The sequence below is a fragment of the Mustelus asterias genome, chromosome 7 (assembly GCF_964213995.1).
Source record: "Mustelus asterias chromosome 7, sMusAst1.hap1.1, whole genome shotgun sequence".
Classification (NCBI taxonomy): domain Eukaryota; kingdom Metazoa; phylum Chordata; class Chondrichthyes; order Carcharhiniformes; family Triakidae; genus Mustelus; species Mustelus asterias.
Genome location: NC_135807.1, coordinates 107,914,429 through 107,941,829, shown reverse-complemented (window position 1 = coordinate 107,941,829; position 27,401 = coordinate 107,914,429). Strand labels below are relative to the sequence as shown.

At 44.0% G+C, this 27,401-nt stretch overlaps 1 protein-coding gene across 11 annotated transcripts in view; it reads left to right on the top strand.

Moving 5' to 3' along the window:
• Positions 1-27,401, top strand: part of oxr1a (oxidation resistance 1a) — an 894,274-nt gene that overhangs the window by 456,439 nt on the left and 410,434 nt on the right. For all 11 annotated transcript variants that reach the window (XM_078216653.1, XM_078216656.1, XM_078216650.1 and 8 more), the window contains one exon: positions 1,957-2,070. In XM_078216653.1, the coding sequence (XP_078072779.1) occupies positions 1,957-2,070 (114 nt within the window). The remainder of the gene's footprint in view (positions 1-1,956; positions 2,071-27,401) is intronic.

The following is a 27,401-nucleotide window of genomic DNA, read 5'->3' as shown; positions in this document are numbered from 1 at the left end:
TTAATCTGCCAGTGTCTGTATGCTGTCTAAAACCTCAGAGAAGTGTAAAATAATCGCTTTCACATCCTCACGGTGAAGGTGCTGGGAGAGACACCGACTTAAGGGGGGAGATATTTTATGATGACCACGAAGGCCATGCAAAATCATCTATAGATCTACCCGTGGACTTTTTAGAATGTGAGCTACCTTCTTGAGTGAGTGGAGGCCTGCCTAATGGGAAGTGGGGGTTTAAGCCGTAGCACAGTGATTAGCACTGCTGCTTCACAGCTCCAGGGACCTGGGTTCGATTCCCGGCTTGGGTCACTGTCTGTGTGGAGTTTGCACATTCTCCTCGTGTCTGCGTGGGTTTCCTCCGGGTGCTCCGGTTTCCTCCCACAGTCCAAAGATGTGCGGGTTAGGTTGATTGGCCATGCTAAAATTGCCCTTAGTGTCCTGGGATGCGTAGGTTAAAGGGATTAGTGGGTAAAAATATGTAGAGATATGGGGATAGGGCCTGGGTGGGATTGTGGTCGGTGCAGACTCGATGGGCCGAATGGCCTCTTTCTGTGCTGTAGGGATTCTAAGATTCTAAGATTTACCTGGACTGGTGTAGGTCCTGAGGTAAAGACTACCTAACTATAAGTGTGGGAGCAGCTTTTTCCTTTGGTGCACAATAAAGGGTGTTGGTGGTGGGATACCAGCGTGTGGTTAAATTATTACAGGGTCCTTGTCCATAAGTCACTGAAGGCTAAAATGCAGGTGCAGCAAACTATTAGAAAGGCGATTGGAATGCAAGCATTTATCACAAGAAATGAATACAGGATTAGTGAGGTTTTGCTTCAATTGTATAGGAGCTTGATTAGACCGCACCTGGAGTACTGTGTGCAGTTTTGCTCCCCTTACCCCAGAAAGGGTATTATGGCAACTGAGGGAATGCAACAAAGGTTCACCCATTCTGAGGATGGTGGGACTGTCTTATGAAGAGAGATTGTGCAAATTGGGCCTGTATTCTCTAGAATTTTGAAGAATAAAGGGTTATCTCATTGAAACCTACAAAATACTTAAATGAATAGACAGGGTAAATGCAGGTACGATGCTTCCCTTGGTTGGGGAATCTAGAACCAGGGCACACTAGTTCAAAATGAGGGGGATGAAAATTAGACCAAGAAATGTTTTTACCTAGAGGTGAATCTTTGGAATTCTTTATCCCAGAGATCTGTGAGAGCTCTGTGTATTGAGTGTATGTTGTGTATGTTTAATGTAGAGATTGATAGATTTCTGATTGACAATGGCATAAAAGGGCTATTGTGGGTAAAAGGCATTGAAGTGTCCAATCAGCCATTGAATGGCAGAGCAGGCTGAATGGCCTACTCCTGTTCTTATGATCCTATTTGTTTGTTGAGAGTATCAAGGTCAGGTCTGATCTTATAGAATCCCTACAGTGTGGAAAGAGGCCATTTGGCCCATCAAATCTGCACTGACTCTCCAAAAGAGCATCCCACCAAGGTCCTGGCCTCCGCCCTAAACCCATAACCATTTACCAGGGTTAATCCACATCTTTGGACACTAAAGGGCAATTTAGCACGGCCAATCCACCCATACTAACCCTTTTGCAAACTCCATAAATTACACTTGCACCAGTGGACCTTGGATGTTGATGAGCAGGAGCAAGTCTGATTCTTCATTCTCCTCTTTCCCTCCACCAAGTTCAGTTGTGTGTTCCCACCAGTTGTGATTGGCTGATTCAGCACAGCTGTGCTTGAATTCATGTCACAGCTTTTCTCGTGCCGTCAGGGAGCCCACGACTTGTAGGTGCAAAGCAGCATTATTTTAAAATGATTAACTGGAACATATTGTATTGGTTACTTGCATTTATTGACCTTAAGTAAGACATTAAAGTAAGCACTTGTCCTAAATTTTAACGCGTGTGCTTGAAATAAGTTGCTGAATATTTCTTCATTTCTGTTTCTCTTGCAGATTCTTTATGTTCCTGATCCAGACTACATTTCCAGTGTGGAGAGTTCACCATCATTGAGTCCAGTCAGCCCTTTGTCACCAACCTCTTCAGAAACTGAGTTTGAAAAATCTATGGTAAGAATCTGAAGGTTGGAAAGCATGTTACTCCTCCAACGTAAAGAATAGTAAGGTACTTCCAGAGTGAGAAGGATATCTGTTTATATGGCATGTTTATTGTTGTAAAATGTTTTAAGGTGCTACATTGAAGTATTATCAAACCAAATTGAACACTGAGCCATGAGAGCAATTCTGGGGGAAATGAGCAACGGTTTGGTTGGAGATTCATTTTAAGGAGTGCCTTAAGGGATGAAAAATGAGTTTTGGGTAGAATTCCAGAGCTAAGGGCCTTGGCAGCTAAAGGCATGGTCACCAATGTGAAGTGATTAAAATAAAGAACAACAAGATCAAGAAATTGAAGAAAAAAAGCCTGAGGGAACATTAATGGATTTTACAAGTATATTGGAATTTAACGCAGACAAGTGTGAGATATTGCACTTTGGAAGGACAAACCAAAGTAGAACGTACAGGGTAAATGGTAGAACTCTGAAGAGTGCAGTTGAACAGAGGGATCTGGGAATACAGGTACAGAATTCCGTAAAAGTGACGTCACAGGTGGATAGGGTCGTAAAGAGTGCCTTTGGTACATTGGCCTTTATAAATCGGAGTATCGAGTATAAAAGTTGGAGTGTTATGGTAAGGTTATATAAGGCATTGGTGAGGCCGAATTTGGAGTATTGTGTACAGTTTTGGTCACCTAGTTACAGGAAGGATATAAATAAGATTGAAAGAGTGTAGAGAAGGTTCACAAGGATGTTGCCGGGACTTGAGAAGCTGAGTTACAGAGAGAGATTGAATAGGTTGGGACTTTATTCCCTGGAGCGTAGAAGATTGAGGGGAGATTTGATAGAGGTGTATAAGATTTTGAAGGGTATAGATAGAGTGAATGCAAGCAGGCTTTTTCCGCTGAGGCTGGGGGAGAAAAAAACCAGAGGGCATGGGTTAAGGGTGAAAGGAGAAAAGTTTAAAGGGAATATTAGGGGGGGCTTCTTCACGCAGAGAGTGGTGGGAGTGTGGAATGAGCTGCCGGATAAAGTGGTAAATGCTTTTAACATTTAAGAAAAACTTGGACGGGTTCATGGATGAGAGGGGTGTGGAGGGATATGGTCCAAGTGCAGGTCAGTGGGACTAGGCAAAAAATGGTTCGGCTCAGACAAGAAGGGCCAAAAGGCCTGTTTCTGAGCTGTAATTTTCTATGGTTCTATTGAGAGAAAGTAGATACTTAAGGCTATTGTAATTTTCGTTACAACCTTGTTTTCTATAGGTTCATCATAATATAGGTTCATTGACAGAAATCTTCATTTCTGGTGAAGTTCCAGAGTTCTGGAAGATGTTGTTCCATTGTTTAAAAAGAGCAGCAGGGGTAATCCAGGAAATTATAGGCCGGTGAGCTTTACGTCAGTGGTAGGGAAATTATTGGAAAAGATTCTTAGGGACAGGATTTACTCACATTTGGAAACAAATGGACTTATTGGAGATAGACAGCATGGTTTTGTGAAGGGGAAGTTGTTCCTCTCTAACTTGATCGAGTTTTTCGAGGAAGTGACTATGATGATTAAGGGAAAGGCAGTGGATGTTGTATACATGGACTTCAGTAAAGCCTTTGACAAGGTACCTCATGGTGGACTGGTACGAAAGGTGAAGTCACACAGGCTCAGAGGAGAACTGACAAGATGGACACAGAGCTGGCTTGGCCACAGGGGCTTAGAGCTTCGAAAGCTTGTGTGGCTTTTGCTACCAAATAAACCTGTTGGACTTTAACCTGGTGTTGTTAAACTTCTTACTGTGTTTGGCCATAGAAGACAGAGGGTAGCAGTGCTTTTCTGAATGGAAGGCTGTGACTAGCAGTGTTCCACAGGGATCGGCTCTGGGACCTTTGTTGTTTGTAGCTTATATAAATGATTTGGAGGAAAATATAGCTAGTCTGATTAGGAAATTCGCAGATGACACACAAATTGGTGGAGTTGTGGATAGTGAAGAGGATACAGCAAGATACAGACCGGTTGGAGACTAGGGCGGAGAAATGGCAGATAGAGTTTAATCAGGACAGGTGTGAGATTTTGGAAGGTCCAATGCATGGAGGAATTATACAGTAAATGGTAGAACCCTTAGGAGAATTCACAAGCAGAGATCTGGGCGTACATGTCCACTGATCACTGAAAGTGGCAGCGCAGTTGGATAAGGTCGTCAAGAAGGCATATGGCATGCTTGCCTTCATCAGTTGAGGCATTGAGTATAAAAATTGGCAGGTCATGCTGCAGTTGTACAGAACCTTAGTTCGGCCTCATTTAGAATATAGTGTTCAATTCTGGTCACCACACTACCAGAAGGATGTGGATGTTTTGGAGAGGTTACAGAAGAGGTTTACCAAGATGTTGCTTGTTCTGGAGGGTATTGGCTATGAGGAGAGGGTGGATAAACTTGGTTTGTTATCATTGGAACGATGGAGTTTGAGGGGGTGACTTGATGGAAGTTTACAAGATTATGAGTGGCATGGACAGAGTGGATAGTCAGATGTTCTTTCCTAGGGTAGAAAAGTCAAGAACTAGGGGACATAGGTTTAAGGTGCGTGGGGAAAAGTTTAGAGGAGATGTGCAAGGCAAGTTTTTTTACATAGAGGGTGGTGAACGTGTGGAATGCGCTGCCCTGGGAGGTGGTGAAAGCAGGTACGATAGGGGCATTTAATAGGCAACTAGATGAATACATGAATAGGATGGAAATGGAAGGATACGGACCCCGTAAGTGCACACGGTTTTTGTTTCAGCAGGTATCATGATCGACGCAGGTTTGGAGGGCCAAAATGCCTATCCTGTGCTGTACTTTTCCTTGTTCTTTGATTATCACTTGACCAAAATCCTAGCATGCTTAACTTGCAGTCACAATTGCTGTTTATTAATGTTATTGTTGTTATAATCGCTATTGTTGCCATCGTTCCTCTTTGTGACCACAGTTCCTCCTCTTGATCTGAAGTGTAAAGCAAAATGAGGCAAAAAAAGCAAAATTGGGCATCACGGTGACACAGTGGTTAGCACTGCTGCCTCACAGTGCCAGTTACCCAGAATAAGTTACCCAGATGATACTTTTATGACTTTATAGGTAGAGGCATAAATATTGGTCAGGACACCGAGGAGAACTAAGCTGCTCTTTTTGTAATAGTGCTCTGAGATCGGCTACATCCACCTGAGATCGCAGACTGGGCCTCGGTTTAACGTTGCATCCGAAAGGTGGCTTGGGTCACTGTCTGTGAAGTTTGCACATTCTCCCTGTGTCTGCGTGGGTTTCCTCCAGGTGCTCCGGTTTCCTCCCACAGTCCAAAGATGTGCAGGTTAGCTAAATTGCCCCTTAGTGTCAGGGGCACTAGCTAGGGTAAATGCATTGGGTTATGGGGATGGGGTCTGGTGGGACTGGGTGCAGACTCAATGGGCCAAACGGCCTCCTTCTGCACTGTAGGGATTCTATGATTCTATGTCTATCTTTCTAAAAAAGTGGAACACAGACCATAACCAAACTTCTTCTCAAACAGGTGGCAAGAAGTCAGCCAAACTAACTATTAACATATTACAAATGTTATATTTGCAATTAACAAAATTCTCGTTTTTGTAACAACACTTCCACATTCAACTGTTGTGTTATTTCTCTTTTCCATTTTACAAACTGAACAGTAAATAGTATCAAATAAATCAAAGTGCATAAAATAATCAATACTACAACATGAGACATTAAAGGATGAATTTATATGCTGGAACCTCAATTCCAAAAATCATGCCACCACCTCATTTCCTTTATAACTTTAATATCCTGATCAATGTTCTCAGCAGTTTGTTTCACTTGAATGAAAATTTCATAGGTAGTAGCTTAATGTGTTTTAATGTAGTAGGTATCAACCTGCAAGTAGTAGGTTGATAATATTACATTGCTCAAAATATTCATCTAAAGTAGTCTGTTACGTTTAATAGTGATCGCTGTCTTTGATGTATGTCAACTCATTCAATACAACCTTATCTTGTTGGAATTTGTGGGGAAAACATAAAGTAGTGTGGGTGATGTTACAAATTAGAGCTCCATATTGAGTGGTTTAATGAGGAAGTAATGCAACACTCACCCATTTCTTTATCAGCTACTTTAGTGATATCCATATCGTGACCTCTAATTTCCATAGTACACTTTAGATTTTAATCAACTTTAAATCAACAAGATGCTTGTTCATTTGAATATATGCGACATGGGCAAATAATTATTCTTTAAAGGGATGCCAACAATCAGAAAGTAGCAGCCACCAAAATTTTCTCTTTCTACAACATAAGGTCAAATATTATCATATACCATCCATATTGATACCAATGTTTTCAACCTCTGATACTTTGCATTTCATTGTACCCATTGGAATCCCTATTATTAATCCTAAAGCCTTATGTAACGTTCCACCACAATTATTCTCTAACCAACCCTTGGCCAATCATCGAAACTGACATCGGGACACATTAGAATGTCTTTGTCCATGACTTAAATAATCTAAATATACATTACTGATACAAGAAGGAACCTTCCCCGATTAGCCTGTTCTAAATTCTCTCTAAGTTGCTCTATCATCCAGTTCCCATAAAAACTACATAAAGTTCTATCCTGCTGTTTCCCATCATCAATTGCCTTGTGTTTAATAATTTGATTGATTGTTTTAGCATGCCCTTCTAACACCGTTACCATATATTTATTAGCATATTCATAGAATTTCTACAGTGCAGAAGGAGGCCATTCAGCCCACTGAGTCTGCACTGACAACAATCCCTATCCCCATAACCCGACATATCGACCCTGCTTATCCCGCTGACACTCAGGGTCAATTTTAGCATGGCCAATCCACCTAACCTGCACATCTTTCGCCTTTGGGAGGAAACCGGAGCACTTGGGAGCAACCAGAGTCCCCAGAAGAAATCCACACAGACACTGGGAGAATGTGCAAACTCCACCCAGACAGTCACCAAAGGCCGGAATTGAACCTGGGTGTCTGGCGCTGTGAGACAGCAGTGCTAACCACTGTGCCGTCCTGTTGTAGCAACAGAAATCCTGATGCTGCATGCTGATAGTTGTTATTCACCTCAGTCATTACTTGCTTAATCTGCTGGGTTAATGTTTGAATTTAATATCTAGACTTACCAAATCAAGAATATTAACTATAGATACTCCTACACTATAGGCCATTTCTAAATCAATAATTAACTCCCTCCTCTGGCGACTCTTTAAACCATCAGACCATTTCTGCTCCTCATCTGTTACTTCCTGATTTAACAATCTCTGTATTAAATAAAAATATAATTCCCTTACTTGAGAGTGAGAAGGACACCAATTTGGTCAATGAATTTTAGTGAAATCCAGTACAACTGGTATCAGTTCAGAACGAACATTGTCTTATAGTACCTAGTTCATATTTCATAGAATAGAATCACTACAGTGCAGGAAGGAGGCCATTCGGCCCATCGAGCCTGCACCAACAACAATCCTACCCAGACCCTATCCCCGTAACCCCACACATTAGAATGTCTTTGTCCACGACTTAAATAATCTAAATGTACATTATTGATACAAGAAGGAACCTTCCCCAATTAGCCTGTTCTAAATTCTCTCTCAGTTGCTCCATCATCCAGTTCCCGTAAAAACTACATAAAGTTCTATTCTGCTGTTTCCCATCATCAATTGCCTTGTGTTTAATAATTTGACTAATTGTTTTAGCATGCCCTTCTACCCTGCTAATCCCACTGACACTAAGGGACAATTTAGCATGCCCAGTCCTGCACATCTTTGGAGTGTGGGAGGAAATCGGAGCACACAGAGGAAACCCATGCAGACACTGGGAGAATGTGCAAACTCCACACAGACACCTGAAGCCAGAATTGAACTCGGATCCCTGGCACTGTGAGGCAGCAGTGCTAACCACTGTGCCACCATGCCACCCTTAAAATTTGTTGTTATTAAACCATTTTAGGTCCAAAGGTATTTACAGGATAATAATATATCATTGGGAAAGGTGAGGTAGTAGAATAAAATTTAAATTCAGATTTAGGAGTGCCATGTACCAAAGAAGGTGCTGAGGGTGTAAGTTTGACTCTCCAACATATTTGATATTTAAAATGATCCCTATCTGTAATAATAAACCCCTTTGCAACCACCCCATTTATACTTATTAGGAATTTGTATTGGAGTTTGAATTCTATCAATTTCATCTCAGCATATAGGTTCTACATAACATTACAAATTGCACACAGTTATCACTAAAAGATGTTACACGCCATGACATAATTAAACCTGGTATAAATTGAAACATAACACAATGAGTTTGATTATACCATTATATAACAAACTCATATTTAAACGTGTACAGATACCCAGAAATAACCATCGCATCTAGATTCACCCATAACTATCCATCTTCACACTATGCAGCGTTTCACGGTGTAAACCATAAATCACCCACTTGTCCTTCCTCATGCCGGTTGTATTAATGCCACATTGTTCAGCAGCATCAGAAGAACAATTCCCACAGAAAAGACTATTTCCCTGCAACAGATCAAGGTAGTACCTGATGTTATGTCCAGTTTATAATCAGATCATCAATGAACAAATTTTAATTTAGGATGGTTGCTTCCACAATCTTTTATTAAAATGGTTGACATAAAACTTCTACTTGGATTTGGTAATATTAATTGACAGGATGTGACATCCAAATGATAAAAATTCCTTACAATCCTTACCTGAAACGTAAACTTAGAACTATGATAGAAGACATACACGGAGATCCACACATGGAGGGTGGTCTATGTCTTATTTGTATGGACATCTCATCTAGCATCCAACTTCGACATCTATTTGGAGACATCATACATGTATGATTATAGGCATCCGGGCCTTGAAAAGGACATATACTGAAGACATCGTCTATGTATGAAGACGATATGCGTCGGAAATACTAGCTATGCACCACAACCATGAATACTAACTGGGAAACCAAGCAAAGGAGGGCATCAGAAAAAATTTGATTCTAAATGCTCAGTTGAGCAGGAGTCGTATTCACCGTTTGAAGGTTGCCCAGTTGCTAGTCCCAACACTGTTTAACAACCGGTACAACTTCCTGTTTCATTACTTGAACAGTAAATGAGTACCTTGGGTCTGATTTGATACTACATGGAAGTCCCCACCTAGTAAACACCTGTTGTGCTAGAGTATTAGCTGTCACTTTAGTATTAATTTAAGTAGGGGATGCTTCAACACACTTACTGCAAGTGTCAATAATCACTAGGATATATTTATATTTTTACCTATTTACCTATTTAGGAAGAAATAATGTAGGGAGGAGTTATACAATAAATGGCAGAGTCATCAGGAGTATAGAAACACAGAGGGACCTAGGTGTGCAAGTCCACAAATCCTTGAAGGTGGCAACACAGGTGGAGAAGGTGGTGAAGAAGGCATATGGTATGCTTGCCTTTATAGGACGGGGTATAGAGTATAAAAGCTGGAGTCTGATGATGCAGCTGTATAGAACGCTGGTTAGGCCACATTTGGAGTACTGCGTCCTGTTCTGGTCGCCGCACTACCAGAAGGACGTGGAGGCATTGGAGAGAGTGCAGAGAAGGTTTACCAGGATGTTGCCTGGTATGGAGGGTCTTAGCTATGAGGAGAGATTGGGTAGACTGGGGTTGTTCTCTTTGGAAAGACGGAGAATGAGGGGAGATCTAATAGAGGTATATAAGATTATGAAGGGTATAGATAGGGTGAACAGTGGGAAGCTTTTTCCCAGGTCGGAGGTGACGATCACGAGGGGTCATGGGCTCAAGCTGAGAGGGGCGAAGTATAACTCAGACATCAGAGGGACGTTTTTTACACAGAGGGTGGTGGGGGCCTGGAATGCGCTGCCAAGTAGGGTGGTGGAGGCAGGCACGCTGACATCGTTTAAGACTTACCTGGATAGTCACATGAGCAGCCTGGGAATGGAGGGATACAAACGATTGGTCTAGTTGGACCAAGGAGCGGCACGGGCTTGGAGGGCCGAAGGGCCTGTTTCCTGTGCTGTACTGTTCTTTGTTCTTTGTTCTTTATATCCCCCATAACATGGTGGTAAAGGACCAATATAATCTATTTGTATCAATCCATGGTCTTTCAACTGGTCTTGTATGCCTCATTCCCCTTTACTTGTGGATTTTTTTGGGCACATATTAAACCATTGTCTACATAGTTCTTTACATGCATGTCCACATTAGGCACCAACATAATCCTTTAATTCATCTAATAGTTGTTTCTGTTCCCTGATGACCCTGTATATAGTGGCATTGGTAAATAATTTGATTGTGATCTTGGGTTGGCACTACATACTGTCCATTTGGGCGTTCAGAGACTATTTCCTCGGTTGGATGTAGCTGTTACTAGGGGCATAACTATAAGGTTCGTGTTGGGAGATATAGGAGGGATGTATGAGGTAGGTTCTTTACTCAGAGAGTGGTTGGGGTGTGGAATGGACTGCCTGCTGTGATAGTGGAGTCGGACACTTTAGGAACTTTCAAGTGGTTATTGGATAGGCACATTGAGCACACCAGGATGATAGGGAGTGGGATAGCTTGATCTTGGTTTCGGAAAAGGTTTGGCACAACATCATGGGTCGAAGGGCTTGTACTGTGCTGTACTGTTCTATGTTCTATTCTTAAGTTACAGTTGCAGGATGGGCTTGTTCTTATCTTTTTTCATTTGGCAGAGAAAGCAGAACATGTTCTCCCTGTAATTGTTTTAAATCATCATCACTGCACTCAGCTTGTTTAAGATCTCCTGTATTAACCTGACTTACAGTAACAGCATCCATCTGTTCACCCACTGGAGTCTCCCATAGTTCTCTTGAGCACCTTGGTTTGTCAGTTCATCTCCTTGAAAATTCCTGACAGGAGAGGTTACATGATGTGCCTTAACCTTAACAATCCCACATTCCCGTCCTTGGGCAATTTGTAAAATGTAATTTAGTAAGGGTGGTGAGGTCGAGGTTTTCTGTCTGCTGAAACACAACCTCCAGCTTCCCAGAATAGCAGGAAATTAGTGCAGCTGCTGCAAACATACATGCTGTCTGAGAGTACATCTACAGGTGGTGGAAACTTATTACGGTGACTAACCACATAAGCCACAGCTTGAGCACCCATTCCCCTAGGTAATTCAATGAGAGGTATTCGTGCTGATCCTCCACATATATTCCACATCCTGTCATTCTATTACCATCCTCTACCATAGAGGATCCATCAACAAAAATATTCAAAACCTGTTATGTGGCTTCTCTTTGTGTAGGTATGTCAGATATAGTTCTTGATCGAGCAGAATTGGAATTTAGGGACCTTTTCCCCTGTTGTTTTGGAACAAATGTTCCCTTGGGATTATTTGTTGCCACAATTTAACACTCATGAGGCTTGCCACTGTAATTTAAACTGTCAGCTAAAAATGTGAGCAGTGTTGTTCGTTTAACCCCGATATCTTTACCTTGAAGTATTAAAGTCCACCATTCTTTCTGAATCTGACTAACTGAACCATCTTTAATCCGTCAATCTAACAACAATTGAATGGGAATGTGTTCCGTTAAGATTGTTAATAGATTAATCCCAATTGTGTATGAAAAATACTGCACCACGCAAAAAATTGAGAACAGATGCCTTTCACATAATCCCTGCTCAACTGAGGTCAAAAGTCCAGAGGCATAAGCCACCGGTCCAAGTTTCCTATGATGTTCCTGCAAAAGCACTGTTGAAATAGTTGAATCTGTTGTTGCAACTTCTAATGCGAATGGGAGTTCTAGATTCAGCACTTGTAATGCTGTTTTAATTCTAAAACAGCCTATTTGTGTTGCTTGGACAACTGCCACAGAGCGTTCTTCTATAAAGATTTGATAATGGAGCAACTTTAGTGGCAAAACGATCAATATGATTCTTACAATACCCCACCAATCCTAAAAGTGATCAGAGTAAATTTACATTTTGTGGGAGGGGCAACCACACAATTGATTCAATGCACTTTTGTTCAATTTTGCACTTCCCGTGCGTTGCCACTGTCCCCAAGTACACCACCTTAGGCTTCATTATTTGTATCTTTATGTCCTAAAGATGTGAGGAAGGTTAACAATTCATCCAACAATTGAAGATGTTCATCTCTGGTGCTTGTTTGAAGCAGAAGGCCATCCACATATTGAATTAAACAGTCAAGTCGTGAAAAGCTCTCTAATCTGTAGCTAAGCTCCGATGGAAAAGTGATGGAGAATTATGAAACCCTTGGGGCAAACAAGTCCATGTATGTTATTGGTTTTGAAATGCAAATGTGAATTTATGCTGACAGTGCCGATGTAAAGGAATAGAACAGAACCCATTACTGATCTTGCCTGTGCATTGTGTTTCAACATGATCTGGGGGCTGGTAGTGACTGTTGGCTCTGTTAATGGAATCATTTTATATAATTCCCAAAATCAATTGTCAACCTCCAAGAGCTGTCTGGTTTCCTAACTGGCCAAATGGGTGAATTAATTTGCAGAAGCAACAGGTCGTGTAGCTTCTTGCTGCAAAAGGCTTGTAAATACTTTCCCTATTTCTTCTTCTGCTTGTTTAGGAAACCTGTGCTGGTTTTGGGTCTGAGCCCTCAACAATCACCTCACCGTCCATTCGCCCACAATCAGATAGAGGCTTATTCCCAAAGTGTCAGTGTCAATTACGAAGGGGCACAGGTTCAAGGTGAGAGGGAGTAAGTTTAAGGGAATTCGCATTTACATTCGTGTCTGCGTGGGTTTCCTCCGGGTGCTCCAGTTTCTTCTCACAGTCCAAAGATGTGCAGGTTAGGTTGATTGGCCATGCTAAAAATTGCCCTTTAGAGTCCTGAGATGCGTAGGTTAGAGGGATTAGCGGGTAAATATGTAAGGATATGGGGGTAGGGCCTGGGTGGGATTGTGGTCGTTGCAGACTTGATGGGCCGAATGGCCTCCTTCTGCACTGTAGGGTTTCTATGGAGATGAGCGGTGGATGTGTTTCATGCAGAGTGGTGGGTGCCTGGAACGTGCTGCCAGAGGAGGTGGTAAGAGGCGTCTGGATGGGTATATGAATAGGAAGGGAATAAAGACCAAGTAAAGGCAGAAGAGTTTTTTTAAGTTTAGTTAGAGCATCATGATTGACACAGGCTTGGAGGGTTGAAGGGCCTGTTCCTGTGCTGTACTTTTCTTTGTTCTTTGGACTGTGGGAGGAAACTGGAGCATCAGGAGGAAACCCACACATACACATGGAGAACGTGCAAATTCCACAGTCAGTTCCCCAAAACTGGAATTGAACCCTGGACCCTGGCACTGTGAGACAGCAGTGCTAACCACTGTGCTGCCCCGATCAGCCACATTGCTGTTGGTCTGGAGTCACATGTAGGCCAGATCAGGTAAGGATGTCAGGTTTTCATCCCTAAAGGATATTAGTGAACAAGATAGATTTTTACGACAATAGTTTCAGGGTCATCATTCGACATCAGAATCCGGATGTTTTATTGAGTTTAATTTCCACCATCCGCCATTTGAACCAGGGTATTACCCTGGGTGTCTGGATTACTAGTCTAGTGACAATTCCACTGAACCACCGCCTACCCTAATAACTTCCTTCACAAATACTGTCCAACATTCTCACTTTACGCACCTTATTCTTCTGTCCTATTTCTGTTTGCTGTTTCCCATCCTTCTGACAATTTAATGTAAACCTTTCCCCACCACAGTAGTGAACATTTGGCCCCACCCCAACCAAGGACATCTGTCCCAGTCCTGTTGAGGTGCAACTTGCCCCATTTCAATAATAGATGCTCCCTGTTCCTGAACTGGTCCCAATGCCCACCTCATGCTACTGATTGATCCTCCCTTTATGAAAACACATTGCTTTTCTCATTCCTTGTCTTGTGTTGTCACAGCTTACGCATAGCTGTTTCACTAAAACCTATTGTGGTTGACATGTATCACTTCATACAAAATTGGTTCGAGAGAGAGATTGACTCGAGAATTAGGACCAGAAAAGAAGGAACAGTGTTTGGCATTCATGTAACAGCACTGTGGATGTACCTACACCATATGGACTGTAATGGTTCAAGAAGGCAGCTCACCACTACCACCTGGGGGACATAGAAACATAGGAGATAGGCACAGGAGGAGGCTATTCGGCTCTTCGAACCTGCTCCACCATTCAACATGATCATGGCTGATCATCCAATTCAATAGCCTAATCCTGCTTTCTCCTCATAACATTTGATCCCATTCGCCCCAAGTGCTATATCTAGCCATCTCTTGAATACATTCAACTACTTGGGCGGCACGGTGGCATGGTGGTTAGCACTGCTGCCTCACAGCGCCAGGGATCCGGGTTCAATTCTGGCCTTGGGTCACTGTGTGGAGTTTACACATTCTCCCTGTGTTTGCGTGGGTTTCCTCCAGGTGCTCTGGTTTCCTCCCACACTCCATAGAACAGTACAGCACAGAACAGGCCCTTCGGCCCACGATGTTGTGCCGAGCTTTATCTGAAACCAAGATCAAGCTATCCCACTCCCTATCATCCTGGTGTGCTCCATGTGCCTATCCAATAACCGCTTAAATGTTTCTGAAGTGTCTGACTCCACTATCATTGCAGGCAGTCCATTCCACACCCCAACCACTCTCTGCGTAAAGAACCTACCTCTGATATCCGTCCTGTATCTCCCACCACGAGCCCTATAGTTATGCCCCCTTGTAATAGCTCCATCCACCCGAGGAAATAGTCTTTGAACGTTCACTCTATCTATCCCCTTCATCATTTTATAAACCTCTATTAAGTCTCCCCTCAATCTCCTCCGCTCCAGAGAGAACAGCCCCAGCTCCCTCAACCTTTCCTCAAAAGACCGACACTCCAAACCAGGCAGCATCCTGGTAAATCTCCTCTGCACTCTTTCCAGCGCTTCCACATCCTTCTTATAGTGAGGTGACCAGAACTGCACGCAATATTCCAAATGCGGTCTCACCAAGGTCCTGTACAGTTGCAGCATAACCCCACGGCTCTTAAACTCCAACCCCCTGTTAATAAAAGCTAACACACTATATGCCTTCTTCACAGCTCTATCCACTTGAGTGGCAACCTTTAGAGATCTGTGGATATGGACCCCAAGATCTCTCTGTTCCTCCACAGTCTTCAGAACCCTACCTTTGACCCTGTAATCCACATTTAAATTAGTCCTACCAAAATGAATCACCTCACATTTATCAGGGTTAAACTCCATTTGCCATTTTTCAGCCCAGCTTTGCATCCTATCTATGTCTCTTTGCAGCCTACAACAGCCCTTCACCTCATCCACTACTCCACCAATCTTGGTGTCATCAGCAAATTTACTGATCCACCCTTCAGCCCCCTCCTCTAAGTCATTAATAAAAATCACAAAGAGCAGAGGACCAAGCACCGATCCCTGCGGCACTCCGCTAGCAACCTGCCTCCAGTCCGAAAATTTTCCATCCACCACCACCCTCTGTCTTCGATCAGATAGCCAGTTACCTATCCAATCGGCCAACTTTCCCTCTATCCCACACCTCCTTACTTTCATCATAAGCCGACCATGGGGGACCTTATCAAACGCCTTACTAAAATCCATGTATATGACATCAACCGCCCTACCTTCATCAACACACCTAGTTACCTCCTCAAAAAATTCTATCAAATTTGTGAGGCACGATTTGCCCTTCACAAATCCGTGCTGACTATCCCGGATTAATCCGCATCTTTCTAAATGGTCGTAAATCCCATCCCTAAGGACCTTTTCCATCAATTTACCAACCACCGAAGTCAGACTAACCGGTCTATAATTACCAGGGTCATTTCTATTCCCTTTCTTAAACAGAGGAACAACATTTGCCACTCTCCAGTCCTCTGGCACCATCCCCGTGGACAGCGAGGACCCAAAGATCAAAGCCAAAGGCTCTGCAATCTCATCCCTCGCCTCCCAAAGAATCCTAGGATACATTTCATCAGGCCCAGGGGACTTATCGACCTTCAGTTTATTCAAAACTGCCAATACATCCTCCCTCCGAACATCTATTTCCTCCAGCTTATTAGCCTGTAACACCTTCTCTTCCTGAAAAACATGGCCCCTCTCCTTGGTGAACACTGAAGAAAAGTATTCATTCATCACCTCGCCTATCTCTACTGATTCCATACACAAGTTCCCACCACTGTCCTTGACCGGCCCTAACCTCACCCTGGTCATTCTTTTATTCCTCACATAAGAGTAAAAAGCCTTGGGGTTTTCCTTGATCCGACCCGCCAAGGACTTCTCATGTCCCCTCCTAGCTCTCCTCAGCCCCTTTTTCAGCTCATTCCTTGCTAACTTGTAACCCTCAATCTAGCCATCTGAACCTTGTTTCCTCATCCCTACATAAGCTTCCCTCTTCCTTTTCACAAGACATTCCACCTCTTTTGTGAACCACGGTTCCCTCACTCGGCCATTTCCTCCCTGCCTGACAGGGACATACCAATCAAGGACACCCAGTATTTGTTCCTTGAAAAAGTTCCACTTTTCATCAGTGCCTTTCCCTGACAGTTTCTGTTCCCATCTTATGCCCCCTAATTCTTGCCTAATCGCATCATAATTACCTCTCCCCCAATTGTAAGCCTTGCCCTGCCGTCCGGCCCTATCCCTCTCCATTGCAATAACAAAAGACACCGAATTGTGGTCACTATCTCCAAAGTTCTCTCCCACAACCAAATCTAACACTTGGCCCGGTTCATTTCCCAGTACCAAATCCAATGTGGCCTCACCCCTTGTCGGCCTATCCACATATTGTGTCAGGAAACCCTCCTGCACACACTGCACAAAAAGTGCCCCATCCAAACTATTTGACCTACAAAGGTTCCAATCAATATTTGGAAAGTTAAAGTCCCCCATGACAACTACCCTGTGACCCCCACACGTATCCATAATCTGCTTAGCAATTTCTTCCTCCACATCTCTATTACTATTTGGGGGCCTATAGTAAACTCCTAGCAACGTGACCGCTCCTTTCCTGTTTCTAACTGCAGCCCATATTACCTCAGTGTGCATATCCCCCTCAAAGTGCTTTTCCGCAGCCGTTAAACTATCCTTGATTAACAATGCTACTCCTCCACCTCTTTTACCAGCTTCCCTACACTTACTGAAACATCTATACCCCGGAACGTCCAACAACCATTCCTGTCCTTGTTCTACCCACGTCTCCGTAATGGCCACAACATCGTAGTCCCAAGTAGCAATCCACGCCCCAAGTTCATCCCCCTTGTTCCGGATGCTCCTTGCATTGAAGTAGACACACTTCAACCCATCTTCCTGTCTACCGGTACCCACCCTTGACCTTGATACCTTCCCCAATATCTCACCACCCTCAACACTGACTTCCGGACTACAACTCCTTTTCCCACTCCCCTGACAAATTAGTTTAAACCCCCCTGAACAGCCGTATCAAATTTCCCTCCCAGGATATTGGTGCCCCTCTGGTTCAGGTGCACCCCGTCCTGTTTGTAGAGGTCCCACCTTCCCCAGAACGTGTTCCAATTATCCACGTATCTGAAACCCTCCCTCCTGCACCATCCCTGCAACCACATGTTTAAGTGCACTCTCTCCCTGTTCCTCAACTCGCTATCACGTGGCACCGGTAGCGTACCAGAGATGACCACATGTTTTGTCTTTGCTCTCAGCTTCCAGCCCAGCTCCCGAAATTCCTGTTTTAAATCCCCGTCCCTTCTCTTACCTATGTCGTTGGTACCAATGTGTACCACGACTTGTGACTGTTTCCCCTCCCCCTTAAGAATCCGGAAAACACGGTCCGAGACGTCACGGACCCTGCCATCCGCAAGGCAACAAACCATCCTCGAGTCTCTTTTGCTGCCACAGAACCTCCTATCTATCCCTCTAACTAATGAGTCCCCAATAACTATTGCCCTCCCGCTCTCCTCCTTACCCTCCTGAGCCACAGGGACGGACTCAGTGCCGGAGATCCTCTCACTGCGGCTCACCACTGGTATGTCGTCCCCCTCAACCGTATCCAAAGCGGAATACTTATTGCTAAGGGGAACGACCACAGGGGATCCCTGCACCGACTGCTTCTTCCCAGCCCCTCTCACCGTCACCCATCTATTTTCATTCCGCGGAGTAACTGTATCCCTGAAGCTTCTGTCTATGGCCATCTCTGCATCCCTAATGATCCTAAGTTCCTCCAACTCCAGCTCCAGTTCCCTTACACGGTTTTGGAGGAGCTGCAGATGGATGCACTTCTCACAGGTATAATCAGCAGGGACACTGACGTCGTCCCTCACCTCGAACATAGTGCAAGAGGAACATAGCACTGCCTTCACACCCATCCCCTCTAGATACCTTGCCAGTACCAGGTAGAAACAGCAAAAAATGAATTAACTCACCCCTGCTCACCCCAGCCCTGTGAGCCAAAGCCCTACAGCTTTCACTCTGCCTCCTGCTCACTCTGCTGCCCGCTAACGACGCTGCCCGCTCAAAAGTGCGGCCTACTTTTAAACCCTCCAAAAACCTTCCCAGACTCCTGCTGGGCCCACTTCCTGTTTTAAAAAAAAAACCTCCGATTTTTTACACAAAGGTGGGATTGTTGTCAGTGTAGACGCGATGGGCTGAATGGCCTCCTGCATTGTAGGGATTCTATGATACTTACTTCCTGTGGTAATGAATTCCACAGACTCACCACTCTTTGGGTAAAGAAATGTCTTCTCACCCCCATCTGAAATGGTCTACCCTGTATCCTCATACTGTGACCCCCTGGTTCTGGGCACCCCCACCATCGGGAACATCCCTCCTGCATCTACCTATAATCAAAACCTCTTGCAATGAAGGCCAACATACCATTTGCCTTCTTTACCGCCTGCTGCACCTGCATGCTTGGCTTCCGTGACTGGTGCACAAGGACACCCAGATCCTACTGCACACAACCCCCCCACCCACCCACCCCACCCCACCCCCATAATTTCACACTTATCCAAATTGTACTGCATCTGCCACTGATTAGCCCACTCATCCAACCTGCTGAATGATCTCTGCATCCTTGTCACAGTTCACCCTCCCACAGAACTTAGTATCATCTGCAAACTTTGAGATATTACATTTTGTTCCCTCATCCAAATCATTATATATTGTGAATAGCTGGGGTCCCAGCACCAATCCCTGTGGCACTCCACTCGTTACTGCCTGCCAATTTGAAAAGCACCCATTAATTCATACTCTTTGTTTCCTCTCTGCCAACCAGTTTTCTATCCATCTCAATACACTTCCCCCAATCCCATGCACTTTAATCTTGCACAAGAATCTCTTATGCAGAAGTTTATCAAATACTTTTTGAAAGTCCAAATATACCATATCGACTGACTCCATCTTGTCAACTCTACTAGTTACGTCTTCAAAGAATTCCAACAGATTTGTCAAGCATGATTTCCCCTTCATAAATCCATGCTGACTCTGTCTGATCCTGCTACTGCTATCTAAATGCTCCGCTATAAAGTCCTTGATAATGGATTTGAGAATTTTTCCCACTATCGATGTTAGGCTTACTGGTCTATAATTCCCTGTTTTCTCTCTACCTCCCTTTTTGAATATTGGAGTGATGTTAGCTACCCTCCAATCTGCAGAGACTGTTCCGTAGTCTATAGAATCCAGAAAGATGACCATCAATGCATCCACTATTTCTAGAGCCACTTCCTTTAGTACTCTGGGATGTAGATTATCGGGTCCTGGGGATTTATCCACCTTCAATGCTCTCAATTTTCTCAGACCGTTTCTCTACTAATATTGATCTCCCTCAGTTCTTCCCTCTCACTAAATCTTGCATTCTCCAACATAATTAGGGATGGTCAACAAAGAAAATGCTGGCCAACATTGCCCACGTCCTATGAAATAACAAAAAAAGTTTTACTGACAGTTGCCCACAAAGTTTTGACAGGTTTTTGTTTGATCCAGGGGATCAGTAAAGATAGGCAACAACACCTCCTCCATGATGATCCTCAACACCGGTGCCCCATAATGCTGTGTTCTCAGCCCCCTAGTATACTCCTTGTACACCTATGACTGTGCGGCCAAATACCCCTCCAATTCGATTTTCAAGTTTTCTGATGACACCACCGTAGTGGGTTGGATCTCAAACAATGACAAGACAGACTACAGGAATGAGATAGAGAATCTGGTGAACTGCTGTGGCAACAATAATCCTCTCCCTCAATGTCAACAAAACGAAGGAGATTGTCATCGACTTCAGGAAGCGTAAAGGAGAACATTTCCTGTCTACATCAATGGGGACGAAGTAGAAAGGATCGAGAGCTTCAAGTTTTTAGGTTTCCAGATCGCCTACAACCTGTCCTGGTCCCCCCATGCCGACACTATAGTTAAGAAAGCCCACCAATGCCTCTACTTTCTCAGAAGACGAAGGAAATTTGGCACATCATCCAACTTTTACAGATCAACCATAGAAACCATTCTTTCTGGTTGTACCACAGCTTGGTATGGCTCCTGCTCTGCCAAGACCGCAAGAAACTACAAAAGGTCGTGAATGTAGCCCAATCCATCACGCAAACCAGCCTCCCATCCATTGACTCTGTCTACACTTCCTGCTGCCTCGGCAAAGCAGCCAGCATAATTAAGGACCCCACGCACCCCGGATATTCTCTCTTCCACCTTCTTCCTTCGGGGAAAAAGCTAACAAAAGTCTGAGGTCACGTACCAACCGAAACGAGAACAGCTTCTTCCCTGTTGCTGTCACACTTTTGAATGGACCAACCTTGCATTAAGTTGATTTTTCTCTACACCCTAGCTATGACTGTAACACTACATTCTGCACTCTCTCGTTTCCTTCTCTATGAACGGTATGTTTTGTCTGTATAGCGCGCAAGAAACAATACTTTTCACTATGTTAATACATGTGACAATAATAAATCAAATCAAATCAGTGGTTTCTTGTAGCTGAGTCAGAACAAAGAAAATTGCAGCACAGGAACAGGCCCTTCAGCCCTCCAAGCCTGCACCGACCATGCTGCCCGACTTATAGGTGTTTAACATTGAGGGAATTCAAAATAGTCGACGTCGAGAGGGTTTTTCAGTTGTGGGGGAATTCCAAACCACAGACGTTAATTTTAGAGAGTCTAGATGAACCTAATGAAGAGTTAAAGGAAACTCTTTACTCAAAGAGTTTGGAATGTCAAATTCAATACCACATAGTGCGGTTGTAGAAAAATCAGTGAGGAAGGACGAGAAGATATAGTGACAGGGTAAGGTGGAAAGAGGCTCTTATGGAACATAACCACCACCAAAATCCAGTTGGACTGAAAGAACTTAATGACACAAGAATAAGCCAGTCATTTTTTGTGCCCAACTACTACTCCTTTGAGATATTTGTTCCGAATATTAGCATATGTACAAGTGTGCAGCATTGTACAATTCTCATATTTATTAATAATTGCTGTCTAGATTTAACGACTTTAAATCACTGTCTGTGGTCATGTGCTCCTGACATTGTTATCTCACTTCTATTTTTCTACTTTGTATGCTTCCATAATGGCTGCAGAATAGGAATAAAGAAGTTGTTATGTTGAATAGGATTTGGCTTTTTCAAACCAAAGTTATTTTGAAAGTTATTTGAAGGGACTCAGGACTCTTGAGAGATGACTCAGTAAGTATCAGTATCACTCAACAGTATCAGTTCCATTTCCAGTCAAAACAAACTGGGGTGCACTTGGGATTTTGTATGATGTGAGACGAGAAAGTCTAATTCTGACTGCTTATCTGCAGTAACATGCCGACATTTGTTCACAGTCTCAACATGAAGCACCACTATGGTGTGGAGATTTAAAATAAAATCATCACGAGGATTCTTGGGAATATGTGCAATGCCAGTTCTGAAGGCTAATTTACCTGAAAACTTTAATCTTGGCAATATTGGCTGCTGTTAGAACAAAGAACAAAGAAAATTACAGCACAGGAACAGGCCCTTCGGCCCTCCAAGCCTGCACCGACCATGCTGCCTGACTTAACTAAAACCCCCTACCCTTCCGGGGACCATATCCCTCTATTCCCATCGCATTGATGTGCTTGTCAAGACACCCCTTAAAAGTCACTACCGTATCCACTTCCACTACCTCCCCCGGCAACGAGTTCCAGGCACCCACCACTCTCTGTGTAAAAGATCTGCCTCGTGCATCTCTTTTAAACCTTGCCCCTCGCACCTTAAACCTATGCCCCCGAGTAATTGACTCTTCCACCCTGGGAAAAAGCTTCTGCCGATCCACTCTGTCCATGCCTCTCATAATCTTGTAGACTTCTTTCAGGTCTCCCCTCAACCTCCGTCGCTCCAGTGAGAACAAACCAAGTTTCTCCAACCTCTCCCCATAGCTAATGCCCTCCATACCAGGCAACACCCTGGTAGATCTTCTCTGTACCCTCTCCAAAGCCTCCACATCCTTCTGGTAGTGTGGCAACCAGAATTGAACACTATATTCCAGGTGCGGCCTAACTAAGGTTCCATAAAGCTGCAACATGACTTGCCAATTTTTAAACTCGATACCGGCCGATGAAGGCAAGCATGCTGTATGCCTTCTTGACTACCTTCTCCACTTGCATTGCCACTTTCAGTGACCTGTGTACCTGTACTGCATCACTGTGTAGCGTTGGAAGCCGTTGGTGGATGATGAGGCTGGACTGTCCCACAACACTTGGGGTTCTGAGAGAGATCTTGGGGTTCATATCCACAGATCTCTAAAGGTTGCCACTCAAGTGGATAGAGCTGGGAAGAAGGCCTATAGTGTGTTAGCTTTTATTAACAGGGGGTTGGAGTTTAAGAGCCGTGGGGTTATGCTGCAACTGTACAGGACCTTGGTGAGACCACATTTGGAATATTGTGTGCAGTTCTGGTCACCTCACTATAAGAAGGATGTGGAAGCGCTGGAAAGAGTGCAGAGAAGATTTACCAGGATGCTGCCTGGTTTGGAGGGTAGGTCTTATGAGGAAAGGTTGAGGGAGCTAGGGCTGTTCTCTCTGGAGCAGAGGAGGCTGAGGGGAGACTTAATAGAGGTTTATAAAATGATGAAGGGGATAGATAGAGTGAACGTTCAAAGACTATTTCCTCGGGTGGATGGAGCTATTACAAGGGGGCATAACTATAGGGTTCGTGGTGGGAGATACAGGAAGGACATCAGAGGTAGGTTCTTTACGCAGAGAGTGGTTGGGGTGTAGAATGGACTGCCTGCAGTGATAGTGGAGTCAGACACTTTAGGAACATTTAAGCAGTTATTGGATAGGCACATGGAGCACACCAGGATGATAGGGAGTGGGATAGCTTGATCTTGGTTTCAGATAAAGCTCGGCACAACATCGTGGGCTGAAGGGCCTGTTCTGTGCTGTACTGTTCTATGTTCTAACACAAAGGGTTCAGACCAATCTCTAACAGTGTCTTTGAAGAAGACTGAAGTAGAATGGGAAACAAAATCCAGAAACCGCTGGAAGTGCTCAGTAGGTCTGGAAACATAGAAGATAGGAACAGGAGGCCATTCGACTTTTCGAGCCTGCTCCGCCATTCATCATGATCATGGCTGATCGTCCAACTCAATAGCCTAATCCTGCTTTCTCCCCATAACCTTTGATCCCATTCACCCCAAGCAGCCACAGAGAGAAAAGCCTTATATGTTGCTAATATGCCGCCACCTCTATTTCATTGGAACTGGGAAACAGAGGTGAAGTGGGATCTGATTTTTAAATTATTTTTGATCATCAATGAACAGAGTAAACTATCAAGAACAGTTATAAATACCGGTTAATCTGAAGCATTTGCCACTGGTGCCATGGTTTTTATGATGTGGAGATGCGGCACGGTAGCACAGTGGTTAGCACTGCTGCTTCACAGGTCCAGGGTTCGATTCCCGGCTCGGGTCACTGTCTGTGTGGAGTTTGCACATTCTCCTCGTGTCTGCGTGGGTTTCCTCCGGGTGCTCCGGTTTCCTCCCACAGTCCAAAGATGTGCGGGTTCGGTTGATTGGCCATGTTAAATTGCCCCTTAGTGTCTTGGGATGCGTAGGTTAGAGGGATTAGCGGGTAAATATGTGGGGGTAGGGCCTGGGTGGGATTGTGGTCGGTGCAGACTCGATGGGCCGAATGGTCTCCTTCTGCACTGTAGGGTTTCTATTCTATTCTATTCTATGCCGGCGTTGGACTGGGGTAAACACAGTAAGAAGTCTCACAACACCAGGTTAAAGTCCAACAGGTTTATTTGGTAGCAAAAGCCACTCTCTTTCGGAGCGCTCGCTGCTCCTTCGCCAGGTGAGTGGGAGTTCTGTTCACAAGCAGGGCATATAAAGACACAAAAATTGCTTGTAAAGACTCGCATTCCAACCATTATTTTGTAAATTGAATTTGTATCTTTATATGCCCTGTCTGTGAACAGAACTCCCACTCTTCTTCACATTCTTCTTGTAGTGAGGTGACCAGAACTGCACACAATATTCCAAATGTGGTCTCACCAAGGTCCTGTACAGTTGCAGCATAAACCCCACGGCTCTTAAACTCCAACCCCCTGTTAATGAACGCCAACACACTATAGGCCTTCTTCACGGCTCTATCCACTTGAGTGGCAACCTTCAGAGATCTATAGATATGAACCCCAAGATCTCTCTGTTCCTCCACATTCTTCAGAACCCTACCTTTGACCCTGTAATCCACATTTAAATTTGTCCTACCAAAATGAATCACCTCACATTTGTCAGGGTTAAACTCCATTTGCCATTTTTCAGCCCAGCTCTGCATCCTATCTATATCTCTTTGCAGCCTACAACAGCCCTCCACCTCATCCACTACTCCACCAATCTTGGTGTCATCAGCAAATTTACTGATCCACCCTTCAGCCCCCTCCTCCAAGTCATTTATAAAAATGACAAATAGCAGAGGACCAAGCACTGATCCCTGTGGCACTCCGCTGGTAACCGGTTTCCAGTCCGAACATTTTCCATCCACCACCACCCTCTGTCTTCTGTTAGATAGCCAGTTACCTATCCAATCGGCCAAACATCTCTCTATCCCACACATCCTTACTTTCTTCATAAGCCGACCATGGGGGACTTTATCAAACGCCTTACTAAAATCCATGTATATGACATCAACTGCACTACCTTCATCTACATACTTAGTTACCTCCTCAAAAAATTCTATCAAATTTGTGAGGCAAGACTTGCCCTTCACAAATCCGTGCTGACTATCCCGGATTAAGCTGCATCTTTCTAAATGGTCGTAAATCCTATCCCCGAGGACCTTTTCCATCAACTTACCGACCACTGAAGTAAGACTAACCGGCCTATAATTACCAGGGTCATTTCTATTCCCTTTCTTAAACAGAGGAACCACATTCGCCGCTCTCCAGTCCTCTGGCACCACCCCCGTGGACAGTGAGGACGCAAAGATCAATGCCAAAGGCTCTGCTATCTCATCCCTTGCCTCCCAAAGACTCCTAGGATATATTTCATCAGGCCCATGGGACTTATCAACTCTCTCACACAAGTCCCAAGTTTGAGAAGATCCTTTGAAGTCCCTTGACCGACAGAAAATGTTTAGTTTCACGAGGAGGGTTTTCTTTTGTAACCTGAATGACCAGCAAGTGTAGCCTAACCACTTTGAACTGCTCTGATTGCTCCAGAACAGATCTGATCGTTCATGTTGATACAATCCATTAAGCCTCAAGAACTTCTTCATTTCATCAGACCTGCTCACTTAGCCCCATCTTTTAACACTTTTTTTTCTAGATTCTGATTTTTATGGAAAGCTGATATGCCATGAAAGGCTTTGTGTTCATTTAGTTTCATGTCCCAGTACCTTTACTTTCATTCCCTAGTACCTTTACATTGCCTTGGATAGGTTAAATCCAGGCAGGAACTTTGTTTGCTTCTCTTTACCTTCAGGGTTGAATGCATCTCAAGTATTTGGTTTTGTTCCCAGCGGCAAGTTAGAAAACAGGAAGTGAAATTGGCCCAACCTGTCAATCAGAATAAGAATGTTTATGAGCATTTAAAAATGCCACCCTGATCTCTGTAAAGCCAGGCTGGCTGGTGTGTTTTGTGCTATGCATATTTTTAAATACTAATGGTGGGTGAATCGCACCTGACAGATGCTACTAATGCCAGCGGGAAACATCCAGATTTCCTGCTGGCAGCAGCACTTTGTTCAGACAAAGGTTGCAGCAAAGGCCTGGGTGGAGAGGGCTGTGCTGGTCTTTGCAACATTCCCCAACCATCCCATTTTAAATGCAATCACGTTAATACCAATCTCACAATATAACTGCATCATAAAATTATAATACTAAGAAGTCAGCAAAACAAAATAAAAGCTGAAACAATTGTGTCAATCTGGTACAAGGTTTTCACTCTTGATTATTACATGATTGTTTAGTGAATGAAGAAATCATCATCTGATCTTCTCCCTTCAACTGCCACTCCCCAAACTCCTGCCATTGGTCAATCATAAAATAACCCTACCTTCCTAAGGCTTTTCAGTGGGTCCTGCTATTGAATTGGGTCACTCTACCCAAGTGAATATGAAGGGGGGAATTCTGCCAATCCACCATGGCAGGTTTGGTGGTAGGCTGGAATATGGGATTATATGGGAGCCAAAAGATCGGAAACGCCCCGGCGTAAACACATTTTGAAATTCTCCCTACTGCACTGCTCCAGTTGTGTTGAATGCTTATGACCTCCAACTCCATGCCAGGTTGGTCTTTATTTACAATACTCTGCGGCCAGCTCATGGACCCGCCACTCCAATGGACAGAAGTTCAACCTGGGGACTTGATGAAAACAAGGAAGGCTGCGCAAGGCTGGTGGCGGGGGGAAAGGTGTGGGTGCAGGATAGCAGGCAGAGGGCAAGGAGGTGGATGAGAATAGGGACAGTCAGCTTAGCTTCGTGTGTGGAAATCATGTCTCATGAATTTGATTGCGTTTTTTGAAGGGGTAACCAAAAAGATAGACGAGGGCAGTGTAGTTGATGTTGTCTACATGGACGTAAGCAAGACCTTTCACAAGATACCGCATGATAGGTTGTTGCATAAGGTTAAATCTCATGGGGCCCAGGGTGAGATAGCTAATTGGATAAAAAATTGGCTTGACGACAGAAGACAGGGTGGTTATAGAGGGTTGTTTTTCAAACTGGAGGAAGTGAAGAAGGTTATCTAGGCTGGCAACGGGGACCTTGATCAATGGGGCCAGTGGCTGATGAATGGCAGATGGAGTTTAATTTAGATAAATGTGAGGTGATGCATTTTGGTAGATTGAACCATGGCAGGACTTACTCAGTTA